This window comes from Thalassophryne amazonica, chromosome 5, assembly GCF_902500255.1.
Source record: "Thalassophryne amazonica chromosome 5, fThaAma1.1, whole genome shotgun sequence".
Lineage (NCBI taxonomy): Eukaryota > Metazoa > Chordata > Actinopteri > Batrachoidiformes > Batrachoididae > Thalassophryne > Thalassophryne amazonica.
In genome coordinates, this window is record NC_047107.1 from 71,957,647 (window position 1) to 71,984,923 (window position 27,277).

At 41.3% G+C, this 27,277-nt stretch overlaps 1 protein-coding gene across 3 annotated transcripts in view; it reads left to right on the forward strand.

Annotated features, from left to right (window-relative positions):
- Positions 1-1,095: 1,095 nt before the first annotated feature.
- The window catches only part of dock8 (dedicator of cytokinesis 8), a 187,996-nt gene continuing 161,814 nt past the window's right edge, over positions 1,096-27,277 (forward strand). For all 3 annotated transcript variants that reach the window (XM_034170521.1, XM_034170523.1, XM_034170524.1), the window contains exons 1-2: positions 1,096-1,295; positions 24,605-24,704. In XM_034170521.1, coding sequence (XP_034026412.1) covers positions 1,243-1,295; positions 24,605-24,704 — 153 coding nt within the window. In that variant the 5' untranslated portion in view covers positions 1,096-1,242. The remainder of the gene's footprint in view (positions 1,296-24,604; positions 24,705-27,277) is intronic.

Consider the following 27,277-nt stretch of genomic DNA (forward strand, 5'->3'; position numbering starts at 1 on the left):
ATAGACTTGCATTAAAAGCAAGGCAGGAGACGGCAGGTGGCAGACTGCCATGGGAGGCTGCGGTACACTGCTGCACCACAGCCTGCCCTGCAAACCCACCACCGCCTGTGACCCTGACTCTAAAAGTGAGTGTGTTTACTAATTGTGTTGAAATATAGTGTGTGCATTAAAATGGCAGGACAGGAGTGGTGGATGGAGATCAATCCATACCCAACACCTGGCCGCAGAACTATTTGATCCCAATAATGTGCTAGTTAAATCCCAGTATGATGTGCGTGCGTGTACTGTGCTGGTGAAGTGCATTAAAAGGGTGTGACATGTGAGGCCCAACCCCAAGCAGAGGCGCGGTGCAGGGAGCGGGCCACACACACCGGCCCCACCGGGCCCCGTGCTAGTCTATTTCTAATATTGCTCACAGTACAACGTGGGATCAATACTGGGTAATGCACTAAGCGGCTGACAATTTAAAACCACATGTACATTGAAAATGATATTATTTTTGTGAATCACACCCAAAACGCACACACGCCACACACAAACACGCACACAAGTCAAGTGTTATGTGTTTCTTGCGTCTGCAAGTCTAGCTTGTGTACTTAGGCTTTAAGAACAGTTTGTCTGTAGATTTTTTTTAAAGATTAATCTTAAAACATATTTATTTCATCTTGCTTGCAATTAGATTGTGTTTTTAGTAAAAACACAATCTTATTTTATTTTATTATGGTTTAGCTGTTTATGTTATGCATGTTTACATTTGGTGTTTTCATTTTTTTATTGTTCTGGATGTGAAATTGCTGTGCCTCGATGTTTTATTATGCAGAGCACTGAATATTGTGCTACATAAAGACATTATCAATTGTTATTATTATTTTCTTTCTTACATTATCTTTGTTAGCTTGGAGACAGCCTGTGTAAGATGTTACTCCAGACCCCGCTCACCCCTATGCTGAGCGTGTGGCTGCGGCACACTCTGCACGAGAGAGAGCGCGAGGTAGCGCTCGTGCCTCTCTCACCTATGCTGGCCCCGCCTTCTCGGCTCTCTCGCGGCTGCCTGGTCCCTCCCCTCTCTCGCTCTGTCTCCGCTCCAATCAAAGGCGGAAGTTTGAAAGTTTACACCCAGAAACGCAGCTGCTGTGACGTTCAGCGGGAGCGCTGAGATGACTGTTGCTCCGTAGGAATAGCGGAGAGTCCGCAGGTTAACGTCGGAGGCAACGCCGCACACACGGGACTTCAGGCTCTCCCATGGCGGCCCTGGCCGGCGCCGAGCGACGGGCTTTCGCTCTGAAAATCAACAGGTAAAAATGCCCTGTTTGTTTGTGCACAAGTGGACTGTTGAAGTTGTTGCCTGTCAGGATCAAGTTTTTTGGCACCTTCCCAGAGTTGTTTAGTAATGCAGGCGCACACATGTTCAGAAGTAAACCTTCCCCCAGAAGGCAACATTAAGGACATAAAAGTCTAATTTACTGTTCTCAGAAACGCAAAAAAAATGAGAACTTCTGCTAAGAGTCACATGATCAACCATGCTGTCTGCTGGAAACTTCTGTGTTATTTAAAGGGGTCATATTATAAGACCTTTCCAGCAAGATGCCACAGACCGTCAAGTGTCTTAAATACAGGAATTAAACTTGAAAATAGAGACACCTAAAGTAAACCCACTTTTCAGGTTTCTCAGGATGCACATTTTTGACCGCCGACTTGGAAGAAGTACATTGAGTTCACAGAGAGCTGAATATGTCAGTGTTGTCTGGGTGAATAAGCAGTCTTAAACTGGGAGTGTGATCAAATTTATGTTGTTTTTGGTGATAAGCCTTATACAGTTTTACGTGCTCATGGATGGATCTAATAACCTACGACATAGCAGAAAAGCCCCATGTCCATAGAGCATTTTTTCCTGAGTACCAGTGTCCATTTTTCTTTTCTTTTTTGCCTTCAGTTGTTCTAAATGAGAATGGAGGGCCTGTGGCTGCCTAAAGAAAAAAGTGCTGCACCTCCATTTTTTTTTTCAGTGTTTCACCTTTTTGTTTTGCTGCTCTGAAGTTTTCGGAAAGATGCTGTGTTGTCACTGCAGCTCCTTTTTCACGCAACCATATCAGATGGATCAAAAGTTGTCAGGATTTGCCATGCAAAATGTATCACAACAGAAACAAAAACATATCTGTGATAGCAGGTTGGACAGATGCTGTGTTCCTGCTAAGGGTGAGTGCTTTTAGCACCATGCAGTACGCATTGTACACATTATCAGATGGTTGCTATTATTGTTGTCAGTCAAATAACTTATGATTGTACTCACACCTTTATATTTAATTATTTTAATAAGTTACAAAACAGGTTCAGTCATTATAATCTTCAAACTGGTAGCATATTATGATAGATGTTAATCAGTATGACACTTGTTTAGATATTTTACTTGTTTGTGTTTGCTATCAGCGCTTGAATGCTTTGAGGTGGAAAGTGGAAATTTCTGCATAACTGGGAAATTCCATTCCCCACTTTGTCAGAAACTCTGTATTGGACCTCTTTATGTATGTACCCCTTTCAGTTTCAGCAGAGGATGGCTTCCCTTCAGCAGCGCAATGGCTTAGTGGTTAGCACTGTAGCCTCACAGCAAGAAGGTCCCAAGTTGTCTCCGGTTTCCTCCAACTTCCAAAGACATGCAGGTTGACTTGGTGTCTTTAAATTGCCTGTCAGTGTGAGTGAGAGTGTGAATGTTTGTCTGTCTACGTGTATGTGCCAGTCCTGTGATACACTGGCAGCTTGTCTAGGGTGTACCCTGCCTCTCACCCAATGACCATTGGGATATGCTCCAGCCCCCCGTGAGCCTTACCTGGAGTCAAGAGGTTTAGAGAATGCATGGATGGATGTCTTCCCTTCTCTCACTCAAAAAGCCACGTTGGTGTGTCTTGTCAAGCAAGCAGCTGTCCAGATATCTACTTTCATAACATATGTCACAGAAGCCTAAAATTGAGTGATTTGTTTATAGTAGGGTATTTTCTGCAGTTGTAAGACTTTGAGCCTGTTTAACATAAAGCCATAACCATATTTAACAGTAAAATGCCATTAAAAAGGAAGTTTTGCACAATATGACCCCTTTTTAAATAAGCTATTATAAAGAACCAGCGACATGCACAACCGCATGTCCGTATTGGTTCAGTGCTGTTTCATCTTAATCAGGATGCTGGGTCTGTTGTGTGTATAATGTGATCATTTCCTCTGAAGTGTATGTGCGTAAGTCTTTCTACACAGTGCTATTATAATTGAGGAGAAGGGCTGTGATCATAGTTCCTGCTGAGCCACATGCCAGGTGTAGAGGAAGTGTAGATATATGGTAGTCTATTGTGCACATTTGTGTTCTACAACTCATTAGGACAATTACTTCCAGTCCCATAAGGGGTCTCATTAAAAATGATGCATGTCAAGTTGTGCATCCTGGGTAGAAGTTATTAATGCTGTCAAAACGACATCAGCATTGTCTAAGGGGCATGTCCAAATGAATGGTCCAACAGTTAGAAGTTCAGGTTGTTTTGCAAAACGATTAAGAATCTCAGGGTGCTCAGAGTTTATCAGGTGTTTCTATTCATCTTGATCAGTACACTGTGTTGAGTAGTATTTTCAGTCTAGGTGTTGGAAATGGTGTTTGAAAAGAAAAAGCAGGGTCAGTGCAACCTTGTTTCTGGACATGACATGAGCACAGTTTATCAAAGCTTGTTCTGGATGCACATACAGGAGTTGATAACAGATACAGGGCCTACTAGTCTCAGGCTCAGATAATAAAATTTTAAAGGATTATATTTGGGAGCGGCACAGTGGATTAGTGGTTAGCATTGTTTCCTCACAACAAGAAGCTCATGAGATCGCTTTCCACCTGGTCCTTTCTGTGTGGAGTTTGCATGTTCTCCCCATCCATGTTTGCGTGGGTTTCCCAATATCATGCAGCCCTAGTCTATATGTGACCTAGCGATAAACGGGTGTCATGTACAGGGTGTACCCCGCCTTTCATCCTGTGACTGCTGAGATAGGCTCCAGCTGCCGTGACCCCAGATTGAAGAAAGCGGGTGTACAAATGACTGAATTTAAGTTGAGTGGGGTCTTTCTCTCCTTTTTTTTTTTTTTTGTAAGGCAGAAATACACTCCCCCCCTTCCCATGGGTGTAATATTAATTGTGTCAGTTTCCTTCCTTCCCTTCTATTTTTCCGCTTTTCTTGTTGAGGTCTCCATACAGCCCAGTCCTGCACCTCCTCACTTGTCAGTACCTTTACTGGAGCTAAAGGTAAAGTTCTAAATACTGTTTTGGCCAGTTTCTACCAAGCACTATAGTACAGTTTGGTACAGTATGCAATTTTTTTTTATGATAAGAAGTTGTGAAGTGTACTGACCCACACTGGTTTTGGCACCTTTCTGTTGGGGTACCAAGTACGTGGTACGTTATAGTAATTATGGAGCCACACCCACTGCCAACATTTTGATTGGTTGATAGAGAGCAGTCATCTCTGTGCGCAGCCTTTCCTCAAAAGACTGCCTTCTTGCTGTGGTAAACAGCCGCATTCCGAGTAGGAAAACACGATGAATTCCTCCATTGTTGTTTACCGTCTTCTGTGATGCGTTTTTCGCTCGCTTACATGTCATGTGACAAACCTAGCTGACTCAGCAATTGCCACCCCACCTATCACGTAGCAAACTGTACTGAACCGTACAAAAACTTTCCCTACCCAACTGTACTGTACTGCTTTGTGGAAACAGGCCATTAGGTGCAAGCAAACTGATTGGAAGTGAAGAGGTTCTGTATGATTACTCTAATTCCACTCAGCAAGTGGTGTCTTTCTGTTAAACATTTTAAGCATCAGTTTCCCTGCTTCTGTAACATTTATGGCACCAGTGCCAATGTTATTTTCCACATCTGTTATTGTCCAGACATGAGACAAGTCTGAATATACCCAAATTTAACTTTTAAAGTTATACACCTTCTGTGATTTTTAAAACATTGCAACTATAACTATGGTGTTTGGTCATGGTGATTTATACAGGATTATGCTATTTTTACAGAGGACAGTTGCCCCAAACTATTGACAATACTGAAATATACACATCTATATATTTATTTATTTTTAAAGCAGAGGCATTGATTTAGTGTTGAGTATTGACCAAGACCCTGAGTTTGGGAGTTGATATAAGAAGAGAGAAAATGAGATCAGTGCAATGCTACTGTTCCCCACCCTGATAATATCTAAAGCTAATGCACCCTAGACAAAGTAAACACTTAAGTAGACAAAAACACAAAAAAGACAAAGTAAAACTAAAAATTTATGCTTGCATTGTTTTTTATGAATCATGTTGTTACAGCACTGCAAAATCCTTGTGAGAGTGCTTCAAACACCAAATTTCTTCTTCTTCTTTTTAATTTGAGATCTTAAATGATCAGTGTCCGCATCCTGTACCATATGGTGCATTTTGTGGTGGGCCAGTAAACAGGCTGGTTTGCAGATTTCTGAGTGTGATTTAATAGAATACTTAGGGCCCCTTCACAAATAGCACGAATAAGTAGGTCTCATGGCGAATCATTGCGAAACAGCCCAAATGAGCGAACCCCGAAAACATTGAGCCGGCATCGGGAGGGACACAAGGTCGGGCAGGCGTGAATGATCCCACTGTGACGGTTTTGTGCATGCACATGAGCGTGCACAAAACTGTTGCAACGGGAATACAGTGTGAGCAGCTGGAGCATGTGGAACTACATCGCTCAGCTGCTGTGGGGGAAAAAAAACAGCTGGAATGTGTGGAACCACATCGCTCAGCTGTTGTGGGGGAAAAAAAACAACAGCTGGAATGTGTGGAACCACATCGCTCAGCTGCTGTGGGGGGGGAAAAAAAAAAAGAAGCCTCTCGCAGGATTCAAACCTGCAATTTACAAAAGCTCTGATTAACAGATGGAAACTTTATCACTGCACTACCATCGCTGTCTTATAACACAAGCATAAAATGCCTAAAATCAACAAAGAGATAAACGTATATATATATATATATATATATATATTTAAAAAAAAAAAAGAGAAAATAGACAATGTAGATGCAGAGGAAGTTTTTGTCATCTTTAATTACGGCGAAAAAAGAGCTGTAATAATTGACAAAATGGCATTTGTTACAGCATTATTTCTGGTGATACGTGACTAAAAGTGGTGTATTTGTCACACTGTTGGCTTGTAGTCCTGCGGCATGCTGGCTGTGGTCTCTGTGTTTTTATTGTGGCATGTCGTTTGTACTGAGCCGTCATTTCCAGCTGTCAGTGAGTCTCTGGCCAGCGATCAGCTGAAAGGTGTCTCGCTGTGCTGTGTACGCTCTGGCTGGCTGCTCCCCATCTGTACATACATATCATCATGTCATGCAAGTGTGCTTCCCCCTTCCCCGCACGCCACGTGTTGGGGTGAAACACATGCGCCCACGTGTTATGGGGGAAGCGGGGGGTGGGCGTAACACACGCGTGATGCACACACACGGCACATGTGTTGAGGGGAGAGCCAACACCACACCACGTGTGTTGCTTGGAAACTCCACAGTTGTGGGGGTGCTTAGATAAATTCCACAGCCAGCTCGAAAGTGGTCGCATGCTCACTGTTTTTATGCTAACAGCGTGAATGGCCCCACATTTTCTAAGTGTCCAGCAAGCAGTGTTGGATGTTTGTGTGTCACCTGGAATTTGGCCGACACCTGCTGCAAGAGGGATTGAATGGGCTCTAACAGGGCACTCTCTGTCTTTCGGCCGCTGGTGTGCATGAATAGTTGTAGCGACAGGTGTACGAGGCGTTGGAGGCAGCTCTGATTTTTCACGAATGCCATGCAATTCCTCCTTTGTGCACTAGTCGGATGCAATCCTGTTATGTGGGAAGGGGCCTTTAGTTTGAATGTGTAGAACGGCTTTATCAAATGATGGGACTGTTCTGTTCATCAAATACTTTCTTACAGTTATGTAGGCATTAGTGAAGAAATTCAGTTTTTTCACACTAATTCACACAAGTCCTTTTCACGCTAATTGAGTAACAGAATATACCAAATGCTCAGGAGAATAGCAAATCATGCAAATGGAATCTGAATGAAAAATATGAGAAACTCTTCCAAAGTGGGTGTTACTGGGTTAAATACTGTTTGTATGAGCTATGAAAGGGGCGTGTCAATCAGTCCATTTGTTTGTGCTTTCAAAACACAACACACACACACACACATACATGTATATGTATATGTATATATATATATATATATATATATATATATATATATATATATGACAGACATTTTGAAAAGGGCTAAAACATCTGTGACCTAAATATCACACACGCTGGACCCAAAAAAAAACCAAGCAAATCTGTTTTGCTGTGTCAAGGCTGTTTCCTTGACACAACAAAACAGTTTCTATCAACAAAAGCCAGATGCAAACAACTTGCAAAACCAACAGGAATAGTGGTCACACATTCTGAAAAGCTTATACCGCACTATACACAGTGAGTTGCATGAGTGCAAATTTTTCCCAAAAACTAAGACGGCACTATTAAATATGCTGTACATGCTCATGAGTATTTGTCACTTTCTGTCATGAGGGTGTGAAGGAAAACCTGCAAACTGTGGCTGTAATGCTGCTTTGGTTTCACTTCGCTTTTTCATTGTGGCAGTTTTAAATCAGGAAATGCACGTTTCTTCACAGTGCACTTTAAAAGGGGAATGGAAAACTAGTTCTAAAAATGTAGTCAAAGGTGTCATTTTTGTTCACTAGACAGCATGTAGGTGTCCGGTGATCACTGTAGCATATGGCGACAGGTGTGAGGACAGCTGTGGATGTGGGACGTCTCTTGTTCATTAATCTTAAGTTGTTGGGGGATCAGGATTAAGGTGCACCTTATTTCCTGTGAAAGTTGATAATGACATCTGTCAGCCCTTGTGGCTGTTTTTGGACCATTCGGTGATGGGGGTCTGCAGTGAGTCCAGAAGTCTTACAGCTTCTTGAGAAGCCTTTCTTAAATATCTCACCCTGTGGTCTAAAACCTCACCAGAAGTGATTTACTTTTTCTCCCTTGGAGCAGCTCAAGACCCGAGTCCTGCCAAATGGCTTCAGTGTGCGTGCGTGTGTGCCTCTCTCACAGGAAGCTGAGCAGTGATGTTACTGATAGCAGCAAGACTCATTAGATCTGAGACATATGATAGTAGGGCATCCCTTTGGTTTGTGTTCCTCCTTTCATGTACAACACCCCACTCCTGTGTTTCCACTTTGGCGATAATAAAGGCAGACTTGGTGTTATTAGACTAGTAAGCAGCCTGCCACCTACAGTGTACAGGCTCAGTGATGATAATGATAATGGCAATAATTGCAGACTGTCTGTCTGTGAGTGACACACCTTGTGTGAGTCACATCAGGCTTACTCATCTTAACTGTAGATAATGCTGTGTAGAATTATATATTTCACTATCTGGCATTTGTTTGTTTTTATCTGTCGCTGTGAGAAGTGGTGTACAGCTGGACTCCTTTTGAAGAATGCTTGGGCAGTGATTCCAGAAATGCTGACACACATATGCACATGCAGCAAGCGCAGACCTGCCACAGACAGCGTGATGCTACCAAAGAGCCTTTTTGTTTGTGGGATTCATGGAAGACTTTCACTTTACAATCCCAATAGAAAAATATTCCTTCATGTCATTATTATATTTAACTGTTGTATGACTGAACAAACACTCGTGGCTTTAAGGGACATGGCTTTGTTTTTGTTTTTCTCTCTTGCAGTCACTGTGGTAATTTGATGCAAATTTAACCAGGTGTGGAGAAGCTTATGGTCAGAGTTTCATCTAAAGAGCCAGTATTTATAATGGGCCTTTCACATTGAACGCGTCAGAGGCGTCAAAAATCGTTTTAAAATGCATTATTTTCAATGAGACGCGTTGCTTTTTAGAGGTGTCAGAAGCGTTGCGTCAAAAGCCGAGCTAAAGCGACACTTCTGATGGGAGCGCGCATTGCTGCTTGTCGGCAGGCTGACGTGGTCAAAGTTCAACCCAATCCAACTTTCAATGCGCTGAGCTGTGACGTAGCTTCGCGCTGTCCAATAGGAACGATGCGTCGGGCCAAAACACGGAAGACTATGGCAGAAACCACTGATCTGTACAAAACAGTTCTGTGCAGAAACCACTGATCTCTACAAAACAGAAACGTGTCACAGGACTGCTCATTTATAGAGCAGTTTTCTGAAGAAAAATCCTTGGAAATATTTTTTGTTGTTGGTTACTTCAAAATTTCTGATTACTGTTTAAAAAAAAAAGTTTAGAACACTTGTAATTAAAATAGCTAAATAAATCAATAAATGGTTCTTTAGAAACCTTTCATCTGTAAATTAAAACCACCTGTTATTTCAGATTAGATAATTTCTTGTTTAATGTAAGGAACCTTGGACATTTATTTTTAGACAAATCATGGAAATTTGTACTTTTTTAAAGTCTGGTAGATTATTTATATCTCATTTCAACCAGAAGAACAGACACTGTAAATAAATACAAATGTTTATTATAAATGCAACAGGAAATAATTTAACAATGACTGCAGTCTGATTGTAAAGTAGGATTTCTGTGACATAAACCTCATGATGAATTTTTATTTTTTTTATTTTTTTAGTAATTTCAACTTGTAATTACGTCAAAATATGTAGTTGCCTTTAATGTTGTTATCAGGACAGAGTCATTTCTAAAATATGAATTTGAGCACAATAAGTGGAGAGCTTCCACCTGTGCAAATGTCTTTTGACTTTGATTTTGTGGACATTTTTAATGATCCATTAATTTATTGTTAAACTATAAAATGAAACAGCTTTTTAAAAAAATAATAAAATAGTTGCTGGGAAAGAGCCTTTTATTTAGAAGCAGGTGATGTTATGCTGGATTCTCAGGACCAGATGAAGGTCTCTTCTGCAGCTTTGAACGCTGGTGGTGTTGCTGAAGACACTTTTGTCCTATTTTGAAGAGCGGAGATGTTTTCTTTCGACTGGACTTCATGGTGTTCTGCTCATCAATGTATTTAGGTTGTCTGCACAGCAAATGTTCCTGACTGGGACAAATAAAAAATATTTCTTAAAATATAAAGAAACATTAAACAGTTTTTATATATATATATATTTGGTAAAAATAAAAAAAGACTGAACTATGTACAAATTAAACCATTCACTCAGATCAACTGTGCTAAAAGGCTAAGCTAAGGTTAGCCGATCAATAAACCTTCACAGCAGTGCAGTAAAAGTCCTGTTTTACTTTTATATTATTTTCACCTCAATAAAACTGCAGAACTAAAGTCCGTTGGGCAAACTGGGACTTCGCATATCTAAAAAGTGGGATTTCGGACTGAGTGGGTCTGCTCCATCCCTCCGGCTGCCTGCCTTGCTCTGCCCAGGGATGATGCCCCAAATCCCGCCTTCTCCTTGTGGGTTGGCCCGCTGCCGCGGTTCGATCGATATCCCACCAAGTTGTCAGTCCTCCCTCGGTTGGCGTCACTCTGAAAAGTAGCTGAAAAAAGCTTCTTCCAGCAGGGTGATGGGAGAATCGTTCTACTGCTGTTTTTGTAAAGCTTTTTTTTTGTGGTTTAGATGACTGCCTGAAGAGAACATGTAAATTTCCACAGTCATTGATGATATGGGGCTGCATGTCAGGTAAAGGCACTGGGGAGATGGCTGTCATTACATCCTCAATAAATGCACATGTTTACGTTGATATTTTGGAAATCATTTTTCAAGATGATAATGCATCTTGCCATAGAGCAAAAACTGTGAAAACATTCCTTGCAAAGAGACACATAGGGTCAATGTCATGGCCTGCAAATAGTCCGGATCTTAATCCAATTGAAAATCTTTGGTGGAAGTTGAAGAAAATGGCCCATGACAAGGCTCCAACCTGCAAAGCTGATCTGGCAACAGCAATCAGAGAAAGTTGGAGCCAGATTGATGAAGAGTACTGTTTGTCACTCATTAAGTCCATGCCTCAGAGACTGCAAGCTGTTATAAAAGCCAGAGGTGGTGCAACAAAATACTAGTGATGTGTTGGAGTGTTCTTTTGTTTTTCATGATTCCATAATTTTTTCCTCAGAATTGAGTGATTCCATATTTTTTTTCCCTCTGCTTGGTCTAAAAAAGTAACCGTTACTGACTGCCACAATTTTTTTTCCTGATTTCTTATAGTGTTTCTTAAAGCCAGAAAGTTGCCATTTGAAATGACTTTAGTTTTGTGTCATGTCTGTGATCTGCTTTTTTTCTACAAAATTAAACAACTGAATGAACATCCTCCGAGGCCAGTGATTCCATAATTTTTGCCAGGGGTTGTATTTCCATGCACCCCGAGTGGGCCAAATTGATTTTCATTTGTTAGTCTATCAGGTATGGACTCTCCAAAAACGTGAACATTTTGGCGGCTGACTCAGGGTGCAGCCCATAGGTGGCGCTGCAAATAGCTATTTTTTGTAATTGTGCACATTTTCACAGGGGCAGTGTGGCCTGGGACCATAGTCAGCCAAGGTCTTTTATGCATGTGATGTCTAGGTTATTATTATGTGCAGCATCTCTAGGTTTGGTTCTTATGAAAAATGCACAAAAAACTGAGAATAGGACAAATGGTTCTTGAAGTATATGGTTATTTGAAAGTGTTTGTTTTTGTGAAATTCTGCAAGTTTCATGAAAAACGGAGGACGTTGCCAATTTACCATATTTGGCCTCTTTGTGACGTGGTCCAACAAAAATGGTGCAAAAAGGGTCAAAACCAAAACCAGCCACAAAACTGTCTTTACCACTGAACCTAGAGATGCTGAGTGACAATATGAGCAGTGAAGGCAGGGAGGACAAATTTCTAGGAGGGACCGTTCAATCAGTGACACCGGCATGGATGACCTTTGCTGCATGTCTCTCTCTCTCTTTGACTCTCTGTGTCCTGTCTCTCTTTCACAGTTTTTATCATATAGGTGTCAATTTGGATTCCAATTCCTCAAATGCAGATATTGAGGTCCACTGTAGTACAATAGCAGTCAAAATTTGTGTTTCATGCTATTGTATACCAATGATAGCTGGTTACTGCTGGCGAGACCCAAATACAGATGTGGCCCATGACACAAATGCTTCTGGGCATGCACATAAATACTCCATATAGCTTATGCACTAACCACTGCAGCGGTTATTACCACACTTTTATACAAAGCTAAAATGTTAACATGTCAAAACGGTCTTCTGTTAGAGTGCAACATCCTTTCCAGCTATATTTAAAAGCTAAGTAGCCTCTGTGCACATGTATGTATGTATGTATGTATGTGTGCGTGTGTATTACTTCTATCACGGAGAAACTGGGGAGAGCTGACACTTGCCGTTTGGTATGCTTATGTATTTTAGGTCAAGGATGAACACCGCAAAAACAGAAAATTGATAGGACTAGCACTTTCAGCTAAAATATTATATAAACTTTGCATAATTTATTACCACCCTTGAAAAATGTCAGCTACTTATTTTATAACCATTACCCAATCTAGAGCCCGTGGGTCCCCACGGGCAACACACTAGTTAGAATTATGTTGTAGAGGAGAATCAGAAGAGAGGCTTCTTCTCACAGAATGGTATGTCCCTATCATTGCATGTTCCCTGTCATCGCCATTTGCCACATATATATTATGCATGTGTATGATATCTGTTTTTGCCAGAGGGATGTGCGGAGCCTCTGTGCACCATTGCACACCGCTGTACTTGAATTTCTACCAGCTGCAAAGCCATGATGGAACGAAATTGCTCAGCACGCTTTCCAAAACAGAAAATAATCTGTGTTTTAATTTTGGCCTTCAATTGTAGCCCAACAAATCCACATTTAAGCAGAAATGAATTATACACTAATGAAATAAAAAACCAAAGCCATCTGTAAAATTATGGCAGAAAAGACCTATTTTACCTTCTGCCGCGAATGGTTGTGTCAAATATGTTTGCAACAGAAGACCGGCTTTCAGATGATAACCGCTCTTGTTGCACAAATTGTATTTGACTAGCTGAGTTACCTGTTCTACGCACGGGTAATAATGAAGCATTTTCACCATGTCATTGTATATTTCATGTCACTTTAGTTAAGGTGTAGTAAGTTGCATTGTGTGTATGTTGTCATTAATTTTCATTGAGCAATTTGTCACATTCATAAGACTCAAGTGAATGATGATAAAAAGGTGACAGCATGTCACATCACTGCAATGCTGTGGGATATATAATGTTCTTAGTGTCTCTGCAGATGTTTACCCATCTCTGTTACATTTCATCCTTTTAGCACTTGGGGATTTACGACTTAATACCCCCTGCTTCTTGGGAGGCATATCAACAGTCTACCAGTCTGCATGCAGTACACAGCAGGTACATTTTAAGTGAAGAAAGGAAAAAACGCACGCTTTGACTCGCTCGTGGTGTGCACTTGTCCGTTCTGATTCTAATTAAAGTGCACCCTAGCCAGCCGCTACTACGTAGTAAGTAAAGTGTTATGCTTGCTACCTGAACTGAGTACCATGTGAATTGTGAAAATAAGGGCTCCAGTGAACGGACTGTGATTCTAATATATAAGGCCAACCATATGTGTGTGTGCGTGTGTTCGTGCACATACGCTTTCAGCCTAAGGGCTGCAGTGACCTCCTCCTTTGTGCCCCAGTCACCATAGCAAGTTTGGTGTCTATTGCTTAATTATTGTGGCTATGCATAGCGAACACACGTGTATGCACGCACACACGGTCAGCTTTATATATTAGGTTGCTACTTTTGGGTTTGTCAAGCCAGTTCTCGCAATAAAGCTGGTGTATGTTGATCTCACTTTGTAGTACAGCCTTCAGAGCTTGTGCTGGAATATATGTTTTACGATGTGTAGGGTTTGGTGGAGAAGTTGATTACATTACGCTGGCAGTCGAAATAGTTTGTTTCACCTTTCCTTTCTTTGGCAATGGGGCTTCATGCTGACTTGCCTCCTGTTGTGATATGCAATATGCATGATCTTCCATTTCACAAAAAAATTAGGGTTCTCAAACATGTTAGCCTGTGCTAGCAACCAGTAGACAACGTATAGGGACACAACCATCATTTTCTGTACTTTTTTTTTTTTTTCTTCAATCTTCTGGCAATGCTGCAAAATGCGAAAGGGCTACTCTATCGACATGGCCGTTCAACATGATGGCAGCCTCCATGAGGGAGCCCGCTTCATCATAGATATGAAGGGCTCATTCTAAGCTTATGAAATCATTGATTCGTAATGAACAGATGGCTATGAAAGCTATGTTCCATTTCTGCTAATTCACACCCATAAATCCCACACACTGTATCTTTAAGAAACATGGTGCAGCAGCAGGATTATAGATCCTATGCAGTCACATATCTTTCATTGCTGAAGCTACCATTGCAGAGAGAAAAAGCAACACTGGATCTTCTCACTGTCAGAATGCACAAGCACAAATCTGCCCCTCTCTAAATACACTGACCACTTACATGGTAAGACTAAGGATTGATGTGTGGATAAATCTTTGCTAGTTGGAGTTGAAGATCGACACAGAATTCTAAGATAACGTATTGGAATATCTTTTCTTCCACAAACTAGACAATCATCATGTTAAACTGGTTCAACATGTCGCCATGTGTCACAATAATCAGTTATGAACTGAGCCAAAATAAACCTGAAAAGTTCCTATCTAAACCTGGAACTGCATAAAATCATTTAGAAAAATATAGACCCATTCTGAGCAGCCAGTCACATCTGATCCTGTCAGATCCCAGAAGTGAAGCAGAGTAGGTTCCTGATTAGTACTTGGCTGGGAAACCAATTGGGAAGACCAGGGGCTGTGTCTGTTTCTCCAGGTACTGGAGTTGCGTAAGGAGGGGCTTCTGCCATAAAAACTGTGCACTAATGTCAATCTGTGCTGGATCCTTTGTGCCATCCCAGGGAACCTTGGAGCAGCAGAAAGACAAACAGCAACAACACAGATTCTGAAAGTAAGCATGATCTTAAATGAGGTGTGGTTCAAAATAGCCAGAGGATAATGAGCAATGGGCAATGGTTTGACCAAGTCAACTCATCAGCTTTAGCTAATTCTCTGCACTGGCAACAGCGTAGAGCTTGGGGCAGCACAAATGTTGATGAGTGAGTGAATGGGTGGGTGAATCCATTCCAGCCTGTTTGTGTAGATGATGAAGCATGGTGGTGGCAGCATCATGCTGTGGGGATGTTTTTCAGTGGCAGGAACTGGGAGACTAGTCAGGATTGAGGGAAAGATGAATGCAGCAATGTACAGAGACATCCTGGATGAAAACCTGCTCCAGAGCGCTTTTGACATCAGACTGGAGTGACAGTTCATCTTTCAGCTGTTCATTTGTCAGTTCTAGATTGGACTGCTGTAGTGTTATTTTTTCTGGTTTATCACAGTCCAGCATTAGGGGTCTCTAAAACATATAGCTGATATTTCACTTTATGAAAAGACCCAGACGTGACATTAATTTAAATAAATAAATTGTCTGGAATTAGTTTGGTTAAAATTTTAACCATAAGTTAAAACTGTATACCTGTTGATGACTTGCGTGATATGCCGGTGAGTCATTATGGTGTAAAGAGAAATTGTCTTTATTTTTCTTCCTCTTCATCAGTCACCAGGTTTCTTTTGCTGAGAGAAAGCTAATCTGACACAGAAGCGCTGGTTGTTGTGTCAGTAGCTCCTAGTGTACTGAAATCAATAATGAAATGTATCGGTTTAGCTTTTATCTGTAACTTCCACTACATTTTTTTAGAGGTTTATCAGCTTAGCTTTATAAAAGATAACTTTTCAGTTAGCGGATTAACTGTTATTGAAGCTAACGTTTTGGTTAGCTGTGCCCACCACTGCTTTTCTGTTACATTACAAAAAATAAAGAATCATCTGTCAGCAGCAGGCCTGACTCTGCTGGGATTTGTGTTTGGCAGTGATTCTGGTTTTTCCTTAACTCCCCCGATTGCAGCTGTTTTAAAGGACCCTCCTCTTTACTGTTGATTATTTTGTTTAATTATATGTCATGACAAAGGGAAACTGGTAATTATGTCATCAGTCTTAGGTGCATTGTTCCCTTCGGGTCAAGAGCTTGCTCATGCCTCAAGGAAAGGAGTTCAAGTACCGTATGTTACGGCGTTGTTTATCAGTGAGGCTGAATGAAATGTGAGGCCAGCAGTGTCTTGTGGGGTTGACTCGGCTTGTCATGAGTTGAATCAGTTCAAAGTCCTCACTTTACCATTTGAGATATACGTTCCACTGTAACCTGTGGTTCTGAGAGTTGAGCAGTGAAAGTCAGAATGAGATTATTCCCTGCTTGGCTTAGGCAGCAAAAATGTAGGTGAGTGTGTTAGTCCATCTCAGCCAGCTTGGGTAGACAGTAACGCAAAAAAAAAGGAAAAAAAAATAAATGCAGTCATCTTGTACCTCACCATATTAAAAGAACATGCAATGAGGACCAACCATTCACAGCTGGTGAATTTTGGTGGACCACATTGATTGAAAGGGCAACTTTGTATTGACTGTCTAGAATGTTCTTGCCATCTGCTGAAGTACTGAAAGTATCTGCCTTCATGTCACCCATTTAAAAACTTTGAATGGTTAGTGGATGCTGGCTAAATTATTAGTTATTATGAGTAGCTGTGGGTGAACGTGTGTGTAGTTTGCCTGTCTCCTGAACGCTTGGCATGTTGTGTGCCTTAAAGGTATCACACAAAGGTCCAGAAACCTGTATTTTCAATGAAAACTGTTTTATATAAAGCTTGACTTGTAGGTGTATTTTTGCCAAATCAGTGTGTGCAAAGTGATTTTGTTCCTTATTTGGTCACACATTGCACCTGAAATATCCCATGCTTATAGTACTGCCTGGTGAAAAGCTCGGCTGCTGCGTGATGTCAAGGCAGGGATAGCCCATTATCAATTGCCTTTGTTCACAATGGTGGAGGATTTACACAACGATTTTGAAAGCTTTTCGTCGGATGTTTCTCTTAAAGGAGACCTGCATTGAAAAAAATGCAGTCAGAGTTTTTGAACAAAAAATGACTTACTTTACTAATGACTTTAGTAAAGTAAATCTGCAAGCCCAGATCTGTCATTCAACGGAGAAATCTTCATTTGAAAATGACAAATTTACAGCTAACATTTAGCCCTCCGCAAATTGTCCCTCTCATCATGCCGAGACGTCACGGACAAGACCCTCTCCCAGCATACATTGCGCCAGTTGTAATTTATGGATTTATGTCAGTTTGCATCTGCACCTTTTTCTTGTCTTATACGGAAGGATTTACTTTTTTTAAAACTTCATATTGTCTTGCGGCATGTTTGGTGAGTGCACATTTCTTTTATTTGTGCTTGAAAATTATTTTTGGGGACTTTTTCATACGCCCGTTTGAGTGGTTTCGCAATGAAAATCTACTGTCTTTCGCCTCCGGTACCATCGCGGGATATGGAGGTGAGACCCGCAAAGAATCCCAGTCATTAAAAATATATAAACCTCTCTCAGCGTCCATGGAGCTGTGGCGGCTCCGATTGCCGAGACGTGCGGTGCTGTGGATTTTACAGCAAGAAGTCAGACCTTGCAGCAACAGGTGTACCGGCAGCTTCGCAATAAAACAGCGAGCGTAATCTCAGAACTTGTGCCAAGTGTGCTGCAGCTCCATTCAGTAGACAGAGAGGTGATGCCGGTGTTGTGTGCTGAATCTGGCACAACGCCAGCTGCAAAGCAGACACGGCGGGGTGTGAGTGGCCCGCGTCGGCGGTTAACGAGCTCGTTAACGAGCCCGCAGACTTAATAAGCGCAGCGGAGGCAGAGAGCGGGAGAGGAAGAACGGCGCCCGCTGTCGATGTCGTTGCTGATCTGAGCACACAGATCTGTATCTCGCATTCATTGCAGCTTACTTTTGGATGTTGAAACCAGGATGTGTATAAGTAACATTACTAACAGATAAAATCAATTTCAATGCGGGATCGGACTGAAGGCGGGAGCGCGTCGTCTTGTCCCCGACGTCATGGAAATGATACGGCTGTACAAACTGTTTTCACGGAGGGCTAAATTTTAGCTGCAAATTTGTCATTTTTAAACGAAGATTTCTCCGCTGAATTACAAATTTGGGCTTACAGATTTACTTTACTGCATTCACAAGGGTCTTATAAATACATATCAGCTATTTCTTTCTGAAATCTGACCATTTATTTCAATGCAGGTCTACTTTAATGATGATGATGAAATAGACCAAATTGAGGAAATTTTGGCAGTAGAGAATTCAGATGGTGTACAGCCTTCAGGTTCAAGCTAGAACTGTCAGAAGTTGGAGATTCAGATGAGGAATTGGAGCAAAACAATGATAATGACAGCTAACATAGCAGGGAAGCCACGTGCTTGGAAGATCTGTATTTATCAGTAATTTGGTTGTGTAAATTGTTATTTTCCTGACCATGATTTTCAAATGGTAACACACTGGACCCCGGTCCTTTTGAAAGTTCATGTTAAAATAACCAGATGATGAAATGCAGCCTCTGACGGACTGCATCTACTATATACACCCTAAAACACTTTACTTTATTGTGGGTAAATAACATTGATCCATTTGCTGCTATACTGCCATTCCCATCAAATATCACTATAAACAGAGGGAGGGAGTGAGATAGACAGGCATACAGACAGATAAGAGTGGCAGACCCCAAAGGCCAATAACTACGATACAGTATATTCATTAGCAAATGTTGTGAATGATGACAACAAACCTGTAAAGATTTCCCTTTTCCTCATGGCTGATGATGTCATTCGTGGGGTTGGATTACCACACCCACCTTTGGCCAGTGTGGCACATGTACCTTCAGGGTAAATGCTGAGAGTCATATCCTTCTTCAGCTTCAAGAACTTTGGTAATCTCTTGTCTGCATCTTGTTTATGTAGCTGTCCTTCATGAAATGGCAACTTCATATGGTAGAGTTTTGTTTTTGTTTTTTCTGGCACCAGACCAGTCCTTTTGCGTCCTCTTGACAAATTATGTGCATCTTGTTGCTTATGCCCTGTGGGGTATCTGTGAAGGGTAACTTCAGTTTTGGGCACATGTAAAAACAAGCCAGTCCTCCCGAGTTTGCTATATAGCAGACTGTTATGCCAGCCATGCCAAACCCTGCTTTGTGCCTGACTGCCCATAAGCGGAGGCCATGTGGTAACTTTATATGGGTGAAGTGGCCGCTCACAGCCATTTACGACTTTTATTGTTTCAACTTCCACAAAAGTTAAACAAACAAACTAAACGCCTCTTCACAAAGGTTTGAGTCGTCAATTTGTCAATTTTAATGCGTGTGGCTTTTAAGGATCATGTAAATGCTGGCGGACATGACAGCAACACTGCATGTCAGCGTCACTTTTGTCTGATACATTGAAAAGAATTATGGGTAATGAACCAAGGTAGAGCTTTTTTAATGGAGTGACGTGCTCCCATTAACGAGTCAAATTTGTGTTGTAATGCTGCAGAGGTTAAAGTAGTTTCATTGAATTTTTACTAAACTGAAAATGGGTTTTTGCAGAAGTATGGTTGACTTGTACCCAAACACCTATTCAGACAGCTTTGAATCCCACGTTATGCAAGAGTCCAGTCAGAACATTTAAACATGTTGTCTTCTGTTGTTATAGTTTGTTTTGTAATAGAAAAATGATGATATCCATCCATCCATTTTCTATACCCCCTTATTCTAATTAAGGCTCGGGGGTGGAATCCATCCTAGCAGTCAGGGTATGCCCTGGGCAGGATGCCAGTCTGGCACAGAGCCAAATATGATTTTTGTTTTTTGTTTTTTTTTAATGGATGAAAGGAGGCTCGTAATATCAAATCTTAAAGTTCAGAGTCCATTGTATGTCACCCCCCCCCCCCCAAAAAAATGCCAGTACTCACAAACATACTTAAACACCCCTTGTTTATTGTTTCATCATTCTTCTAAAGAGACAATGAGACGGAGGGAGAGAGAGCGCTTCATGTACTGTTTCGAGAATGGAGCGCACTTCTGAAAATAATAAAAGTACTGCATTTAGTCATATTTGGAGTCAGTTTGGGTAAATTGTTGGAGTCTGTTTGGGCAAATCGTCGCACTGCTGTGCTCACTTTCAGGTGCAGCCTGACTGATTGAGGATTACATTGACCACCTGCGCTTACGGTCTAGTGTCAGGGGAGTGCTGAATAATTACCCAGGAAAATGGAAAGGGATAAACTAAATTTGACAGTCTGCGTAATGGCACAGCGACATTGTGCCATTGCTTAGGGAGAGCCCTGGACTGTTGATGTTGTTTAAAAAAGCAAAAGTACTTTTTATCCGATTACTCAGTTAATAATCAATAGAATACCCGATTACTAAAATAATCGATAGCTGCAGCTCTATAAGTCACAGAACCAAACTTCAAACTTGTGCGAAGTCTTTGTGACATATAAGCTACAGGAGCAAGTGTCATCATGAACCATAAAGTCCTTGTGGCATTATCACATACATTCAGATTAAGAGACTCCATTTCCTGGTGGTGACAATTAAAATCAAAATATGTTTTTGTCAAAATATTGTGTACACTTCAACCACATGGCCAGACACACTGACAGACATACACATGGAGTCAAGGAATTCCTAGACCTGTTCTGCTTTCATTGGTACAGATAATAAAGTGGCTGATATTTCACATTGCCCACACATGCACTTGGAACAATATTATTCCAGTATCCGCAAGTTTGTGTTTGTTGACACTTCTCTCCCTCCTGTAAACCACACAACTATTCTGAGTCAATTCAATAACCGCATACCTGAATCATGGGCAGGCATGGGTGGGAGATTACACAAAGGGCAAAGTCTCAGTGCAGCGCCACTTTATTTGAACACTTAGTGTGCTTTACTGTAGTTAAAATGTATAGACAGTAGACAGAAACATCTTTAACAAAATGTTCAAAATGACCAACAATGCTATTAATGAACCTTACAAAAGTAAATAGCATAAGTTAGCACTCATAATACATATGCATGCTAACATGCAGAATGCTTATAAAAAGACAGACGTGTACAACATTATCAACTTTATCAAGAGTAACAACAGCACCCTGTTATATACTTCTCACTTGTGCCAAAGTCCCTTCTAATATAAACCTGCACAATCTTACATACTTTTAACTCTGATTCTTTTTTTTTTAAGTTGACCACAGACAAAAGGGTGATAAGCACCATATAGACACTCACAGTACATGCAGGTCTGCAGTCATTCATGGCCCCTGTACATGTCTACCAGTGGCAAGTAGTCGATGACAATATAGGCAAGGCTGTTCACTTCAACTGTTGAAGTTAACATATTCTCAGCACAGCATTGAATTTGACAATTTTTGTTCATACAAGTGCAGGCAGTGCATCCTTACACAACAAAAAGGAGACTGCAAATCCCAGGAGGAGATAATGAAGAGAGTTGACAGATTTATGTAAACTGTATGGTTGAATGAATGAATAGTGAGTTACTGTCATTACAACAAGTGCAACGAAATTATCACACCCAGCTGCCTCAGACAAAAATACAATTAATCCACAATTATTACTAGTTGAACGTAATAATGGCACACATCAGAATTAAAACAACCGCACATATACATTTGATTGCTTATGTGTGCTAAACTTGAAACAGTTCGTCATCCAAATTGAGGCAAAGTGAGTGTAGGCCACAGCAGAAATACAGCACAGCCGAGCTTTCGGGGGGGGGGGGGGGGTGGTGGAGGCTGCTGCAGCTGCAAGTGCCACGCGGCCTACCGGAAGAGGAAGGAGGAGTGGCAAGTGCCGGGGGGGGGGGGGGGGACAGAAACACAAGGGGGGAGGGGTGGGGGGAGCGTGCGTCCATGTGTGTATGTGGTTCATATCAGTCTCTGTCCGTGTGTGCGTAGAGTCTGTGAGGGAGGGCAGATGAGATGGGGAGCCATGTACATCACCAGGGCCGTTGAAATCTTCTCGAGGAAAAACAAGCGAGGCATTTTGACCTTCGGTAGCTAATAAGGCTGCAGTGTTTAGGTTAGGCAAAGAAGCACAGAGCCAAATGTGGCTTCTCTTATCTGTCCAGATCCAATTGTGTAAATGAATATTCACTGGTACCCAACATCAATGCCTTTGCAGGGCAGACAGCTGCTCCGAGAAGAATTCCAACTGGCGTTTCAGTTCAAGAGTCAAGGCAGCAAGAGACTGTATAGCCTTGCCAACCTCAATAATCATGACAGACAGATGTGGGGTTGTGGTTTTGGTGGCACCCGTCTTGCCAATTTTCCGGTAGATCAGGGCAGCACATAATCCTAACAGCAGAAGCCCAACTACCATAAAGACAAATAAGAATAAATCCTCAACATCTTCCACAGAGAGTGGTACCAAGCATGCCACACGCCACGCCTTCCAGGTGTCGAGAACATAGCCCACGGGATAGGTTCCTTCTGGGCAAGCAGGGTCCCCCAGCCCTGATTTCCTTGTTGAAAAGATGGTGTCAATAGTGTTGAGAGACCAGCTGATCAATTTTGTGGTTATTCCGAATGCAATTTGAAGAATTAACAGGCTGGTGAAGTCAGCACTTTGAAAGTTGGAGACAGAGATTGAGACAACAGGAAGAGAGGAGAGAGGGGGAGATGCGACTGGCTTCGCGGAAGTCACAAGCAGAAATTCATTCATGTTACAAGCCTCCTGCTGTACGTATGCAAAGGCGAGTGCCATTTAAACAACTGACTGCAGGCGAACCGCAGTCAGTCTATTTCAGATGATCAGCGTGGACCCTCTTTTTCTTAAAATGCTTTATTTTACTCTGTGTGTCACATTGGAACTCTGTGTGGGAAAACTGTAGCTTTTGGTGCTACATTGATTAGCTCTTACACAGCTTATGCGCATGCTCTAGTCTTTTTTTTTTTTCTGGGGATGTTACAGCGCCACACACAGGCCTGACATATGTACTACAATGTTAAACGGAGCTTCGAGGCACAGAATTTGATCAAACATTTTTTTGTAACAGAATTATTCGAGCTACTTGACAAATTCTCGATGAAAGTATGAACCTTTAAGACTCTTGAGCTTTGCCGGTGTTGCAAACCGAATGTCCCCCTAAAAATCAGTCCGCCCTGCCTTCACTGAGCATGTGTCATTAGCCGTGGTTCACGGATTATCACCCTGTTTCTGCATAAACTGCACTCCAGTCATCATCTGTCTCAGCAACAGATATCTGAAACTTTTGTACAACAATCATTTCCACATAAATTCAGCATTATTTCATCATTAAAGATGGAGGAAACTATCAGAGCACCACGCCTACACAAGCTGCTAGCTGATGCGTTCACTGTGCATCAGTTATTTCAAAGCGTCAGAGTATTGCCTCGTTTCTGCTTAAAACTGACTTTAGAATGATTTAAGAGGTTTTACCTTGTCATCTGATGGGTAATAATCTCATTAATCCATTTGATCGCTTTGGGTGAAGAGATTCTGTCTTAGACGAGCGGCTGAGCTCCGAAATGATGCATGCGCAGTGGAGGCAGGGCGGACCAGTTTTTAGGGGTGGACCGTTCGGTCTGCGACACCGGGTTTCACATGTTCTTCCATTGTATTGATTTAGGTTTTTGTGGAGGTAACTGGTGACAAGGCTGTCATGTGACTGGCCATGGGGACTTAATGAATGCATGATACACCACAGGGGTGGTGGGTGAGAATGTGACCTATTTGATTAACTGTTTGCTCTTGTACTATTGCTAACATGACAGTGCTGTAATAAACAGTTTGTGAGACTCATATTCACAAATAAAAGTTTGGCAAATTTTAGTTTTAAAAAAATGTAGTGTTTATACAGAAATGCACAGAATCCTTTTACACGATTCTACACACAAGACTGTTCACTCATTATGGAGCAGCTGAGAACAAAACACTTACTGTGCAGGATTTGGTTGAGATCCAATGATATGGTGGATTTATTACAAAAGAAATAGACTGCGTGGAGTTGAGTGCCACAAAATGAGATGTGGGCAACAAATTGGGATATTAGCTCTGTTCTGTTGGTTCTCTGTTCTCTCCTCTTTTCAAGTGAGAAATAAAGGCAGACACACACTCACTGACATGCATGACATGGCCATTCACGAGTGAGTGAGTGAGTGAGTGAGTGAGTGTGTGCGCGCGCGAATACGACTTCATTCTTGCATCATGGTGATTTCCTGTTTGGTCTGACCCTTAAATAAGGATTGCATATTCTGCGTCTAGAAAACTGTCCGCATGACAAAGCCTGTACACAGTCAACACAGACATCCTTTGATACAAAACCAACAATGCTTTGAAGAGAATTGTCATGGCTTACCATTTTATACTAATATAAACAGGAACAATAGTGAAATTTGTGTTGTCTCTGATTAGGATTCAGTTTGAGCTTGTTTATGTGTTCATGACTTGCTCATAGGTTTTAGATGGTACTGTAGCTTTTTGTCTGTTGACTTGTACTATACGTGTGTTGAAATAATTTGCTGTCAAATATTCAAAGAGTAATGACCTAAAATCTAATGTCAAATTGCAGATTTTATGTTTGTGGTTAACCAAACATTATAAATCTGTGTTTTGTTTCAGACATTCCTCTGCAGAGATCAGGCGAAATTTTAGTGGGAGCTATGGCTTTTATCATAGCCGGTCAAACTCCAACGCTTCAGCCTCAGTGTGCTCCACTGTGGTGAGTTTTGATTTTTAATTTTACAGTTTTTCATTTTACATCTGGTAGAATAAATAGAATACTGTTTTTTTTATTTTTTTATGTCTGGACAAGACAGGCAAATCCCGTTCAGTCTCACAATTTGATAAAATTTGGAGCATGTCCAAGTGCAGCACCTTGCCACATCCAACACACTATACAATAGCCCTTCTTCCTGGTTGACAACTGCCTAGGCTGACAAGCAGCCTATCCCCACCTCTTTAAAGAGGCCATTCATCTGTCGCTGCCTCCAGGTGATATGAGTGTGTCCTTGGCCTATTCCACTTGCCATGGTCCTCAGTGCTGAGGTATCTGCGTGGCGGACTATACCCAGAGAAATGTGCCATATGGCCTTATTTAATAGTCAATCAATCAATCAATCAAATTTATTTATATAGCGCCAAATCACAACAAACAGTTGCCCCAAGGCGCTTTATATTGTAAGGCAAGGCCATACAATAATTACGTAAAAACCCCAACGGTCAAAACGACCCCCTGTGAGCAAGCACTTGGCGACAGTGGGAAGGAAAAACTCCCTTTTAACAGGAAGAAACCTCCAGCAGAACCAGGCTCAGGGAGGGGCAGTCTTCTGCTGGGACTGGTTGGGGCTGAGGGAGAGAACCAGGAAAAAGACATGCTGTGGAGGGGAGCAGAGATCAATCACTAATGATTAAATGCAGAGTGGTGCATACAGAGCAAAAAGAGAAAGAAACACTCAGTGCATCATAGGAACCCCCCAGCAGTCTAAGTCTATAGCAGCATAACTAAGGGATGGTTCAGGGTCACCTGATCCAGCCCTAACTATAAGCTTTAGCAAAAAGGAAAGTTTTAAGCCTAATCTTAAAAGTAGAGAGGGTGTCTGTCTCCCTGATCTGAATTGGGAGCTGGTTCCACAGGAGAGGAGCCTGAAAGCTGAAGGCTCTGCCTCCCATTCTACTCTTACAAACCTTAGGAACTACAAGTAAGCCTGCAGTCTGAGAGCGAAGCGCTCTATTGGGGTGATATGGTACTATGAGGTCCCTAAGATAAGATGGGACCTGATTATTCAAAACCTTATAAGTAAGAAAAAGAATTTTAAATTCTATTCTAGAATTAACAGGAAGCCAATGAAGAGAGGCCAATATGGGTGAGATATGCTCTCTCCTTCTAGTCCCCGTTAGTACTCTAGCTGCAGCATTTGAATTAACTGAAGGCTTTTCAGGGAACTTTTAGGACAACCTGATAATAATGAATTACAATAGTCCAGCCTAGAGGAAATAAATGCATGAATTAGTTTTTCAGCATCACTCTGAGACAAGACCTTTCTAATTTTAGAGATATTGCGTAAATGCAAAAAAGCAGTCCTACATATTGTTTAATATGCGCTTTGAATGACATATCCTGATCAAAAATGACTCCAAGATTTCTCACAGTATTACTAGAGGTCAGGGTAATGCCATCCAGAGTAAGGATCTGGTTAGACACCATGTTTCTAAGATTTGTGGGGCCAAGTACAATAACTTCAGTTTTATCTGAGTTTAAAAGCAGGAAATTAGAGGTCATCCATGTCTTTATGTCTGTAAGACAATCCTGCAGTTTAGCTAATTGGTGTGTGTCCTCTGGCTTCATGGATAGATAAAGCTGGGTATCATCTGCGTAACAATGAAAATTTAAGCAATGCCGTCTAATAATACTGCCTAAGGGAAGCATGTATAAAGTGAATAAAATTGGTCCTAGCACAGAACCTTGTGGAACTCCATAATTAACCTTAGTCTGTGAAGAAGATTCCCCATTTACATGAACAAATTGTAATCTATTAGATAAATATGATTCAAACCACCGCAGCGCAGTGCTTTTAATACCTATGGCATGCTCTAATCTCTGTAATAAAATTTAATGGTCAACAGTATCAAAAGCAGCACTGAGGTCTAACAGAACAAGCACAGAGATGAGTCCACTGTCTGAGGCCATAAGAAGATCATTTGTAACCTTCACTAATGCTGTTTCTGTACTATGATGAATTCTAAAACCTGACTGAAACTCTTCAAATAGACCATTCCTCTGCAGATGATCAGTTAGCTGTTTTACAACTACCCTTTCAAAAATTTTTGAGAGAAAAGGAAGGTTGGAGATTGGCCTGTAATTATCTAAGATAGCTGGGTCAAGTGATGGCTTTTTAAGTAATGGTTTAATTACTGCCACCTTAAAAGCCTGTGGTACATAGCCAACTAATAAAGATAGATTGATCATATTTAAGATTGAAGCATTAAATAATGGTAGGGCTTCCTTGAGCAGCCTGGTAGGAATGGGGTCTAATAGACATGTTGATGGTTTGGATGAAGTAACTAATGAAAATAACTCAGACAGAACAATCTGAGAGAAAGAGTCTAACCAAATACCGGCATCACTGAAAGCAGCCAAAGATAACGATACGTCTTTGGGATGGTTATGAGTAATTATTTCTCTAATAGTTAAAATTTTATTAGCAAAGAAAGTCATGAAGTCATTACTAGTTAAAGTTAAAGGAATACACGGCTCAATAGAGCTCTGACTCTTTGTCAGAGAAGAGCGAGAGA